Source organism: Argiope bruennichi, chromosome X1, assembly GCF_947563725.1.
Source record: "Argiope bruennichi chromosome X1, qqArgBrue1.1, whole genome shotgun sequence".
Taxonomy (NCBI): Eukaryota; Metazoa; Arthropoda; class Arachnida; order Araneae; family Araneidae; genus Argiope; species Argiope bruennichi.
Window position 1 is genome coordinate 65,965,632 of NC_079162.1, and position 13,154 is coordinate 65,978,785.

Sequence of the window (13,154 nt, forward strand, 5' to 3'; positions counted from 1 at the left end):
GAGGGCAGGACTCATTTAGAACTCGAGCTTTTAGAATTTTGATATTCCTATTGTTTTATACTTGCACAAATTTCATTAGATTTTTATTGTTTAAGAGCGGTACTATTACATTTATTCTTATATATGGTTACTTGCATCTTTTATGTTCACTCTTTAGTAGAAAAATATATCTTAAATTATCATTTAATAATTTATAATATGATAAGTAAAAGATTGTTCTTGCCTTACAGGGTACGTAGTGACAATCTGCCTGCAAAAATAAAGTACTTTTAATCACCTTTGTATAAGTATGCATATGTAAACTGCATATTTTCTAATCATAGAATTTTTTTTTTTAATTTTATAACAATATATAATTTTTAATGAAAAAAATCTTATTAAAATTTAATATTTATTTTTCTATTTGCACAATATCTTCTATTGTAAAATTATGCTTTTTTGGATTTGATAAAAACATAGAAATAATTATATAAATGAAAAAAATATTAATACCAAAAAAAAAATAAGTTAACTTTTATAAGATTAACAATAAAGATTTATGAGCTTTTCCAACATTTCTTAAAATTAAAATAATACATATATAAACATTTCTGAAAATGCCGATAGTGATATAGAAGCACAACTGATGCATTTTCAATATGACCACAAATTTTGTGTGTGATTTTTATAGAAGCAACAACTATTACGATCAAACATGGCTGGGATAGAAAGAGTATTAAATAATCATTCTTACTCATTCTATTAAGTAAGTAATGCTCGTTCAATTAAGTAATTTTATTTGCAATCTTATAAAGCTAAAAACTAAAGCATACCTATGGCTATCATCATACGACTGGCAAAATCGCCATGAAATGGATGATAGAAAAGTGCCAAGTTCTAAATAAGTTTTTAAAATCCTTTTTAATAGAAATGATTAAAACAAAATTTTTACTCAAAACTACACTTATAGTCACAAAATTACATACCAAATTTGATTATTTTAGTTCAAATTAGTTATTTTTGAGTTATCGCGTTTACATATATCTGAAAGTACAGACCGACATGCGGTGAATCCTTTGTTGGTTTTAGCACAAAATTTGACAGATGTTTATGCAATAGATACTAAATCTGTGTACCAAACTATCTAGCTCTCTTCATTTTGTAGTTACCATGCTAACTTATATTTGAAACAATCAGATAGACAGATTTCCTATACACAGATGTTGCAGAAAATTGGATCGAAATCTACAAGTTCAGTGTGAAGACCGAATACCAAATTTCATCCATCTAGCTCAAAGTGCTTTTTCGTATAACATAAAAGCAATTTTAACAAAATAGAAATAAGAATAAAGGCCTTTTTCTTCTTTTATAATTATTTTATCATCAGCAAAATAATACGATTCAATGATTCGAACAAGAAATAGCATTTTGAATTTCATTATAATAAAAGTATTTGTTATAAACTGTGTCCACTTATTTCTCAGAAATTATTTTTAAAAAATTACCTTCAACCAAACAAAATTTCTATTATTCAAATGCGACTTTTTAACCTTTGCTTTTTTAACCTTTAAAACGGTGTTAAAATAATTTTTATGCGATAATATGCTTTGATGTTTTGATAAAAACACATTACAATTCTATTTTTTAAAGTAAATTTTGAATTAAGAGTTTGAGAAATCCGTTTTTAGTATGCCTCTAACGTGCAAAAAAATAACTTCCCAAATTTCATGCTCCTAATTTCAATGGCTTTATGCTAAGCATCGATCACGACAAGACTTTATATAAGAAGAGAAATTTCATACAAAATTTAATAATACTTTATAGTTTCACATAAAGATTTTCCAGACGTTCCATTTTTTTTATCGCTGTGTTTGATTATAATTTATTAATTACGGAAAGACGCGTTTGATGTTGAAATATAACATTGAAATAGTATATTTGCATATTTATTAAAATCATTGCTGCATCAGAAAATTTAATCATTCGAGAGTTTTTTTTTCTTGTTTTTTTTTTTTTTTTCGTCTTTTTTTTTCCCTGTTTATTTTAAAAGTTATTGATATAAATAACTTACTGTAAGTACTTAACAATTCTTATAAATTTTAATTTTGTATTACTTAATTCCCAAAGCAACTGCTTTTATTAGAATATAAAGAGAATAATATTCTAATGTTGAAAACTTATTAGGATATATGTAGATTCAAATCTAAGAAATAACTTCATTAACAATGTAAATTTTAAAAAATTACTAAATTTATTTATTTAAAATGATAGAATAGTAACACAGGGCAAATAATATTTTATGGAAAAAAATTTTTTTTTTGGTCGATATATACCAATTAAAATTTGCAGGTATCCTCTCAAAATTATCCAAATCAAAACCTCTTATTTCACTTCCAAACGATTCTGCATACCCACAATAATAGTTAGATGATAACGTTTGCTAGCATTTTTTTTTAAATTATGTTCGTTGATTTAAGCAATGCACAAAAGATATAATATCAGCCAATTTTCAAATGATTTACAAAATTCTTTAAGGAAGGAATATTTAATTTGTTATTTTATAATTAAAACTGCTTCAAGAACTGGTAGGGAGAAGATTGAGCCACAAAAAATAATTAATACTATTTTAAACACAGTTTTCTGAAACAATAAGCATTTTAATTCACTTATTTTTTTAATTTATTATTTTTACATACTTTCCGATATTTGTAAATTATGTGTTGGGCCTAAAAGTTGGTCGAATTTTGGAATGGAAATAATTTCATTTTCTATCAAATTTGATTTCTATTCAATAATCTGTCCCGACTTATCTATTTTCAGGAACTTCAATATAGTCCTCGCTATCAGAATCATTTTCTAACAAAGTAGAAATATTTTCTTCTTGAAAAGAATTTGAAATGTCAAATTCAGCATCTTCCTCATCACTTATATCAAATCAGATTCATCTAAATCTTCACAGAGTATTTTATTAATTTCTTTTTGAATTAAAACTTTCTGATAACCTGGCATTTTAGCAAGAGATTTTAGTAGCTGCAGAAAGCGTACTGTAAATTAAGCATCTACCCTCAAATAATTTTTGGAAACACCTATCAACAGTGACAGGGGGAACGGAAACAACCACTGTTAAAAAGACAAAATCGCCCCGCACCGTTTTACGACCCTATTGAGAAAAGGGGAAGAAAATAAACAGGTGCCATTTCCGCATTTGTCTCCTTATCTGTAGGAGGTTCATGCATGAAATTAGCAAGTTCCACACCGTCGTTCGCGAACGGAAATAGCCAGGTCCACACAGTTAATGAACGGGAATAGCCGGGTCCACACAGTCGTTCGAGAACGGAAATAGCCAGGTCTACACAGTCGTTCGAGAATGGAAATAGCCAGGTCCACACAGCTAATGAACGAAAATAGCCGGGTCCACACAGTCGTTCGAGAACGAACGACTTACTCAGAAGATAGCGACCCGATTCAGTTCGTTCACTTAAAGGAACCGTTCGTTTCGACCCGTTCGTTCGCGAACGACCCACCTCTAATGGAAGTGGAAAAATCAATTACAGAACTGTCATAAGTATCTATTTTTCTTTCTTTATGCTCATAAAAGCATCGGTTACTACGCTATCTAAGAAATATTTTTCTGTAAATAAGCTTTCTTTGAGAAACTATGTTTAAGCAATTTTATTTTGATGATTAAAATGCGAAAGAAAAAAAGAGAAAAATATCAAAATAATGTTTATTAAAATTAATTGATAAAAAAAACCCTTCACTTTTAAATAGAATAGTAGATGAATAAAAATTTTACAAGATGCTGCATTCCGGTGGATATCAAATCAAAGAATAACATTAGGTCAATATACAGATATGCAATTGTAATTTCAATCTTACTGAAGAAATATATAGTTGTTCATATATTTATCTATACTTTAACATGAATTATAAGACAGACTGCCGACTCCAGAAACTGAAAATCTATCAAACATGCTTTAAAAGATGAAAGCGTGTGCTTTGATGCAATGCATCAAAATTTCCAGTTATAATTTTAACTAAACAAAATGTTGATGTTTTCCTCTTATAATTCCCAAATATATTATTGTACAAAAATGATACTAACACCATTTTCCAAACTTAATATCAAAATCCTTTTATTGATATCAATTTCATTATCATACAATTGTCTTTTTAATATAAATAAACTAAAAAAATATTTTAGAATGTATTTCTACAATAATTTTTATTATTGTAATAAAATTCATTTCATTCCCAAGACTATCAAAATTTAACTAATCAAGTAAAGATGAATTTATTCTTTTGTCATTAATTTAAACTTGTTTTTTCTGTCACTCAACATTACGCGTTTGTTTGTATGCAATATAGTGATTACAAAAAAAAAAAAAAAAAAGTATGACAGCAATAATATTATTTGATAACAATAATCTTTGAAAAAAAATGGAATATTATGTTTGCAGTAGTAGCTGAAAAATCTACAAACGAGGTAAACAATTCCTTATGACATCTTGAAACAACAATTTCTCGTACCCTTCAAGATATTTTATTTGTTCAATAAAAATGCTTAGGTAAATTAACACAGCCATATTCGAAATTTTGTTAAAATACCATTTTATCATTCAGATTTAGTATTTAAAACTTCAAAAAATACATGTGGAAATTATGAAATTTTCTTCTGAAGCATTAACCAGTTTCTTTTATTTGCAAAATAATTATTTTTCTTCAAAAGTAAAATTTTCTTTTAGTGCGAGTTGATTAGTGATGGCATTCAGGTATCTAATTTTAAGGATAAATATCCACAATGGTTATTTATTTTTCAATTAATTGTATTCATATAAAAAAACTGTATGATCTTATATGCTAATGTTATAAAGAGGCAGAAAAAGTATAAAGATAAAAGAGAGAAAGGGAGGGAAGCATATCATTTTTTTTTATTTCATAAAATTTTTTAAAAATTAATAAAAAAACAAAGAATAACACATTATACATTTAACATACTTAATTTAAATTCTTTTTAGTTACAATGAATAATAATGAGGTAGACGATTTTTTAAAAAGTAATTTTAACTAAATAAAAAAGAAAGATTTTTGTAAAAATGATATTGGAAACAAAAGTGAAAGATACTGTTTACAGTTTTTTTCCTTCCAATTTTCAGGCTGTGGTTTAAGCATTAATAAGAATCATGTTTTAGAGGTAGAATTTGAATTTTGAGAGGAGTTGCATAGATTATCAGCTTTGATACAATATCTTGAGAATATATTATATCATATATTTCAATTGTAAATGATTGTGCTTTCTCTTTGTTCATTAAGTTTATTTTTTTCCTGTCAAGTTCTCTTTATCTCTTTAGAAGTCCCCAATTATATGATACATATCCAAGTTCAACTGCTCTTTCATATGCTAAAAGATTTCTTTTTTCTTCTTTTGTGAATACAATGGCCCAGGAAGTTCTTTCAGTTGCATTTAAAATGTACAAAACTACTTTGATTTTTAAAATACTGGTTTCATACAAACTCCTTCATCAAAACAATGAACAGAACATATTTTGTGATCCTTCTGATATTATTCATTCTCTGCCCATCCTTTTTTCTGTAATGAATAAAATCTGTCTTCAGTTGATTGCCATCTATTTTCTTTTATTGATCCAATTGATATATGTAAGTTAAACCACTCAGACAGTTTTAACCTACTTGTGTCAGTAGTTTAAAATTTTTACTGAAGGTGAATTGAATCAATACTAAATTATTTTTGGAAATTAGCCTTTCTTTACGTTTTAGTAATGGGGACAATGGAAGTTGATTTAAAGTCTCCAAGTGACTAAAGTCATATTCTCCAAGTTATTAAACTCCTATTGAACAAATGAATTTGCAGATAATTTGATTCAGAGATTATGATTATTTTTATTATTGATTCTAAATAATTTTTTTCAATTTAACATAAACAGTGTTAAAATGCATTATTCCATTGTAATTATTCATTACTTTAAAACAAAAAAAAATTATTTTCCCATTTTATTTTTCTAAAACATTTTTTTCTTCTTTCTATATCCTCATAGAAATTGTCTTTTTTAATAATTTAGTCAAAACCTTAATTCTAAAAGATAAAGTATGTATATAAACTATATAAGTTTTATAGGTTTTAAGGATTTTTATCATCCTTTATAATTTTTTTTACACAATATCTCAGAACTATTCATTACTTGGTATTTATCCACTCATTTGAATAAGTTTACAATATTAGTATAGCATTTTTTAAGGTGGAGTAAATGTTTATTTTGTTAATGGTTTGGTTAACTAATATACATTTGTATATTACAATAATGAATGCTTGTGAAGCAAATCATTTTTATTTCATGAATTATTATTGAAAATCAAAATGAGAAGAAATTAAGCTTCAAAAAACTAAGAAAAAGAAAAATTTCTTGAGAAAATATAAGTGTTGAATAAAATATGACTTAAATATTATGCAAAAATTAACAAATGATATTTTACAATTTAATTGAAAATTCTATTGACTAATTTAGAATACACTAATATTTTTATATTAAATTAAAAAATAATTTTTATTTTTTGAAATTAAAAATTACATTCCAAATTTTCTTTAAAAGTTTCAATTTCTGTGCATTATTATAAAAGTAGAAAATTCAACATTTAGAACAAATTTATCCACGATATTAGAAATTTTAATACAAATTTTCTTTTAAAATATTATTACACCAATCGTATAATTAGAAATAATTGATTCTATTACCTTTTCAAATTTAGTTTGGCTACTTTCAATCAAAATTCTGATTTTTAGCATTAAAAGAAGAATTAAATTGCTGTATGCATAAATAAATGTATTAAGCATTTATGAAAAAAAATTAATAAATTAGAATAAGAAATATATGTATTGAAAAAGTACTTTTTAAAATCATGTAATATTAATCAGCTTATGCATATAATTTTTAATTCAATATAAATCTTATTTTAACAAAACAAAAATTAGTTTTTATTAAATAGAAAATATTGAATATTTTGATGATTCCTTTGAGGATTTTTAGTTATCATACTTTCTTAAAGGAGAATAAGCCATATTTTATCAAAAACTTAACTAAAATAATATATATATATCTTTACAATGCATATTTTTACAAGCATGACTTATTCAATTTGAAAACAAATTTTAAAGAGTTCATCATGCACATTATTAACATTAAAAAAAAAAAAAAAAGAATGGACAAAACTGCAAGAAAGAGATTACAAATTTTTATTATTGCAATTTTTAGACCACAAAATATAAATGCTTTATTGCTACTATAAATACTAGCAAATAACAAAATCAAAGCATGTCTGCAGTTATAAAAAATGTTTTAAATGTTCTATAGCACTAATTTATTACTTAATTAGGTAAAAAAATATATATAATTTTTTAAAAGCATCATTTAAAAATTTTTTTAGCTAATTAAAAAAAAAAACATTTAGCTTTGTACAACAACAAACAAACAAAATATGGGCATTAAAATTAATAGTATAAAAAAACTAAAATACTTTCCAATGAATACAGCCAAATTGCAAGAAATAAAATGAAAACTACATCGAATTTGTATTCCGAATAAAGCATCATTTTTAGCTTCCATTAAGAATTTAAATGAAACTTGTAAGTTCATTCCATTACTTTGTGAAATCTTTAAATTTCATTTAACAAACCAATAGAAGATAGAATTTAATTATGAGTTAACATATTAGTTTCTTGCCATTTAATTAATTATAAATAGAAGGCGCCTGTAGAAAATTCAGCTTTCCCAAGTTCCCAGCCACAGTCAACATTAATTTCTAGTCAAAAATTAGATTCATAAAACTTAATTATGAGCAACAATAAATATAATATAACACGGTATTATTCTTTTATTAAAAAAGATCGTGCATAAATAAGGTCTGCCTTCATCATAGATCCAACCGACATTCGTCCACACTCCACCCTATACATTCCAAAAATGCGCTTCATTCTTAGCGGGTAAGTAAATTTTCAAATTTTGGCGAAAAAAGCTTTTCCGAAAGCAACCATACATCGATTCCCCCATTTCCATCACTAGCGGAATGAAATCCGTCCTCCAGTGCTGCTTCCCCCCACTTCTCCCCCCTTTCAACTTCAAATGGGGGGTTCAAGCGTCCTCCGGTTAACGAGTCTCGAGGCTGTTTATATAAGTATTCAAATATTCTGTTCTATTCTTTTCTAAGAACTTTGAGGTTCTTTCAAGTGCATAATTCCTATTGAATTTTTGTATTTGAAAGCCCGTTATTAGTGGTCATTTTAAACATGTCTCTCGGGGTACCTGTTAAAATACTCCATGAAGCAGAAGGGCACATAATTACTTTGGAAACGAACACCGGCGAGGTGTATCGCGGTAAATTGATAGAAGCCGAAGATAATATGAACTGTCATATGGCTGATATTACAGTTACATATAGAGACGGAAAAGTAGGCAAATTGGAAAATATGTACATCAGAGGTAGTAAAATCAGGTTCTTTATTTTGCCGGACATGTTGAAAAACGCACCTATGTTCAAAAAAGCTGGTGCCAGAGTCGGTGCCGGAAATCGTGGAAAGTCCGCAATTCTTCGAGCACAAGGTATGCTTAGTAACTTTCTATATGCTACTTTTCACCAAAGATCGTTTTTAATTATACTTTTCATTCGATGGCACTCGAGGTAGTTGATTCTAGCTAAGCTAAGATGAATTAATTGTACCTGTGAAATTCGTTTTCATTTGCACATTAGACTTATAAATGATTATTTAATTATGTTAACTGATTTTATAGCATGCAAGCAAACTAATTTGGTGATTTGTGCACATTGTGATAAATTTGCACATCTAATATATCAGATAGTGATTATGATTGGTTGATGGAAGTAATACATTTCAAGTAAAATTTTTCTTTTCCTTAAATATGTATGGTAGACTTGTATATGCTTTGAATAATTAATTGCAAAGGTGATAAAACATTAATAACTGGTTTACTTACTATGTTTATTTAATAGTATATACTCTTTGTTTTGATCATACTTTTGAGTAGTTGTTGATATTATAGCCCCTTGTTTACTTGGCAATTTCAGATTGTGCCAAGGTTGCCAAGCTTCATTATACAGTGTAACTATCTCGGCTATAAAATCTAGGGCCCGTAAATATCAGAAGTGTCTATTTTTCATTTGGATGTTTTTTGTATGCTTCTTTTTTAGCTATGTAAAGCTCTTATTACCTGCTTGTATATGGCTTAAACTAGACATTCCTATTTGTTGCAGTTATTTTCTAGAGTTTACGAGAATTGCTTGGAGGAAAAAAATTAGTTATGGACAGCTCATTATTTTGTATTTCTTTTGATATACTTAGTAATATTGGTTATTTTTTTATTAATTTAAACTGCAACAATATTCCATCAAATTGTCATACCTTGTCTGTAATTCTGTTTTTTAAGGAGTGTTTAAAGGAAATTAGCACTTCCCTTTTAAAAACCTTTTTCAGATTAATATCATTCATGAAGGAATTTTATCTTTTTCTGCTTTCACCTCAATTTATTATACTTTATTAAGATTTGTGATACCCAAGAATAGATTATCTTTGGGGAAAATTGTTATTATTTTGAATCAAACTTTATGCAACTAATGTATTTTTCAAAAAGGAAAAAATGATTGTAAATATCTTTTGTGTGAATAAGTAAACTGAAAGTATGTAGTGGAAAAAACTAATAAGCAAACTATAAGTTAGTGTATAATTATAATTACATTAAACAAAGCCATGTTTTTAAAAATGGAAATGGAAAAAATTAGATAATGATCATGTATGCATGTTATATATCCATTTGTATATAATATCAGTTTATATGATTTAGTAATTTAATTTTTAGTTGCTTGAATTCCGGATTCACTCCAAATTTTAAGTTATGCTGGCTTTTATTTTCTCATGCTGAAGCTGCACCTCTGAAATCAAAATGCTATCTTAGTTAAATTCCCTTCTAAAGTTATGCAGGCTGCCTTAAAAAAGTGGAATGACTACTTATTTCCTTATATATTATATCTAGATGGACACCTCCAGTTGCAAAGTTTCATTAAATAAAGTAGGCAATAATATGAATATACTTTGAAATCAGTGTAGGTTGATTATTAAAAGTTAATTTTTGAAAACTGTTTATATAGCATTTATTGTGTAAAAATGTTAATAAAATAATCGTCCTGCATTCATCTATATAAAAAGATTCATGCTTTTATCTGTGAAGCTCGTAAAGATCTTAAAAGGCAAATTTATTGACTTCCAATTTTTTGATATTTCTATCTGGTATTTGAATGAGCCTTTCATTGCACATTTCAAGGGTAATACACACATTGCAATAATTTATTTAAAGGGCAGGGTCAAAAAATGATCTATTTATCAACTCATATTTTAAAAAGTGGATAAATACCTTAATTTAAGTGTTTAAAAATCTTCAGTGTTCAAATATACATATTACAAGTGTTCAAAGTATACACTTTTAATATTTTACATTTCTTTAGCATTACTTACAAGTGTATGCAGCTGCATTGCTATTATATACAGCATAAGTCATAAAAATTTTGGAATATTCCTCATTACTGAAATGTATCTTTTTTTTTTTTTTTTTTTTTGTTTTTGTTTAAAGGAAACTTGATATTACGCATGTAATTGCAAACAAAGAATTTTTTTTTTTCCGTTCAGAATTGCACTACTTTTCTGTGATACCATAACTGTTCTATTTCTCTTCTTTATTAAGTCCAAGTTACAGATGTCAACTAATGAAAGTCAATAATAGTATTGGTGAATAGTAAATTTGTGAGGTCATGACGAGGATGTGCTACAAAACAGAAATTTGCTTTCGATAATTTTCATGTATGGAAGAAATTTGCATTTCTGAAAATATTTATTTTAGAAATGCAAATTTCTTCATCTAAGTGTGTGAGTAGCCTTTTTAAATTTAAAATTGAACATATTTTTACAGATATGTACATATTTTTTTTGGGCAGCCTATATATGTATAAAATGTTTTCTCAGTTTCTTTTCCCTGCTATCCGCATTTATGTTTGGATGCATCTCTAACTGGTCTTGATTCTAGCAAAGAAATCTTAATGATGGTTAAAAATTGAACTCTTCTGATAATCATAAAAGAGTAAAATATATTGTTTTATGAATGCCATGCTTGCTTTCTTTTATTATAGAAAGAACATGTGTTTATGTATACTTGAAAAAATGTTTCTAGATTTACTTAAATGTTTATCATTTCAGCTGCTCGAGGGCGTGGACGGACCAAGACAATTTTTCCACGACGTAATTGAACTGTTTCATCATTTGTACCAATTCTCATCATTCATCATTTTTTCAAACTATTTTTCCCTGCTGTAATTACTGTAATGTTTTTATTGTCAATTAATAAGCTGGATTAGTTTTATTGTATTGTGCCAGTGTATTATTTAACAAATAAACTGAACAATTGATAAACATTGCTTCAATAGTTTAAAATGCAACATTATGCAGTATACATTTATTCATAAAAAATACTTTTTTTTATTAGAGTAAATTTTTTTGTGTGCAATTTGAATATTAGTAAATCAGGATATAAATTAACATTTTATATTCATGAAATGTGTTTTACTATTATGTAACATTGTTTCAATAGTATTTACTTAACCTATTTAACAGTGAAATAGTCAAAGTGCATATAATTATTTTGCTTGTTGATGCATTATTTTAGACTGAATTTATGTGACCAACTAATTGTTTTTCATGCTCAGATAACTAGACCTAAGGTTCTTAAAATATCCAGCTGAATTGTAGGTGCTTAATTTTTATTCATTGTGCTTATTAATTTAATTCTGTAAATTTTAATTGAGGCAAAATAATTCAATATCTATATCTAATAATCAATTTTTATGTTTAAAAAAAACTTGATATTTGTTATTGATATTTTATTTTGAAAAATACACGGTAAACAAATTAAAAATTATTCACATGGAAAAAGAGAGTGGCTATATAAAGTTTTTTTTTCTCCTCTTGGAGGTCTTGAAATTGCATTTATTAATATCAGGATTTCATTTTCAATGTATATCAATGACAATTGCTGTGTAGCTGTTATGTTGTCTAATGGGGAAGTAAGCAAACATGAAAAGTTTTTCCGGTAAAATTTGCAATAGCTCATATTAATTTCTGCAGTAGTTAAAATAGTTGGGGTGTTTTGAATTTCTGGTAGTGAGGAGCAACTGTTGTTTCTTTAATTAGGATTTTTTTTTTAAGTTTAGTAATTAATTTATACATAAACTGATTTGCATATAATTTGTCGTCCTTAATGATGCTGGTATAAGTAAATTCAATTAATTAATAATTTTAACTAATGCATAATTTATGTGAAATATTTTGAGGTGATTTAAAATAATTGCAGTCATATTTTAATTGTATAATTGAATAGAAAATTAAGTTGCCTTTACATCTTCTAATTCATTTGTTACATTTGCTATCTTGAGACAGCATTTTGAATGATTATAAATACTATATTTAGGAAATTTATTATTTATTTGCAAAAATTTTGAATCTTTGATATTTGTACTGAAAATATTAATCTTCTTGCAATAGTATTTTTGATGTTTGCTTAATTGAATTAATTTTCTGAGTAAACTATAATTTAGAGTTTGCTTACTTCTTCCTAATGGAAAGTATTATAAAGTAATATATGTCAATTTCCAAATTTTTATTTAAAGGAACAGAAAGTCTTTAATTGATGGATACTTTTTTATCTAGATGCTGTCCTTGTTTGTTAATTTTCCAATTTAAATACTTTATTGTGTATGAACACAAAACTTATTTATATTGCACTAATAATTACGATTAATCTGTGCATATTATAATTAAAATATTAGTAGTCTACTTCAGTGGCCAGGTGTCCATCATCCATGTTTATAGAATTAATATGGTCACGTCGACTAACCTTGATGAATTACATCTTATTACAACAAAAGAATATTATAATTTAAACTTGAAAAGTAAACATGGAACCATCTTTTTCTGATTAGCTTTTTTTTTTTTTCTTTTTTTTTTCTTGTTGGGTAAAACTAGCACCTGTGGATTATATCCCGCTGCAGATATAATATGCAGGAAATTGTGGTAAATGAAATTGATTGGTGAATACAATTATTGA

The 13,154-nt window shown here is 26.4% G+C and overlaps 1 protein-coding gene across 1 annotated transcript; it reads left to right on the forward strand.

The window, feature by feature from the left end:
* Positions 1–8,096: 8,096 nt before the first annotated feature.
* Positions 8,097–11,415, forward strand: LOC129958578 (small nuclear ribonucleoprotein Sm D3-like). Its single transcript, XM_056071149.1, has 2 exons — positions 8,097–8,591; positions 11,252–11,415. Exons 1-2 carry the CDS (start codon positions 8,279–8,281, stop codon positions 11,299–11,301), a joined length of 363 nt encoding a protein of 120 aa, XP_055927124.1. The 5' UTR covers positions 8,097–8,278; the 3' UTR covers positions 11,302–11,415.
* Positions 11,416–13,154: the final 1,739 nt, after the last annotated feature.

What these genes read in the sequence shown, in the direction of transcription:
- LOC129958578 (XM_056071149.1), top strand. Translation starts at nt 8,279, where the DNA reads ATGTCTCTCGGGGTACCTGTTAAAATACTCCATGAAGCAGAAGGGCAC. An exon ending in CGCAATTCTTCGAGCACAAG is followed by an intron (nt 8,592 to 11,251) that starts GTATGCTTAGTA and finishes TTATCATTTCAG; the next exon opens with CTGCTCGAGGGCGTGGACGG.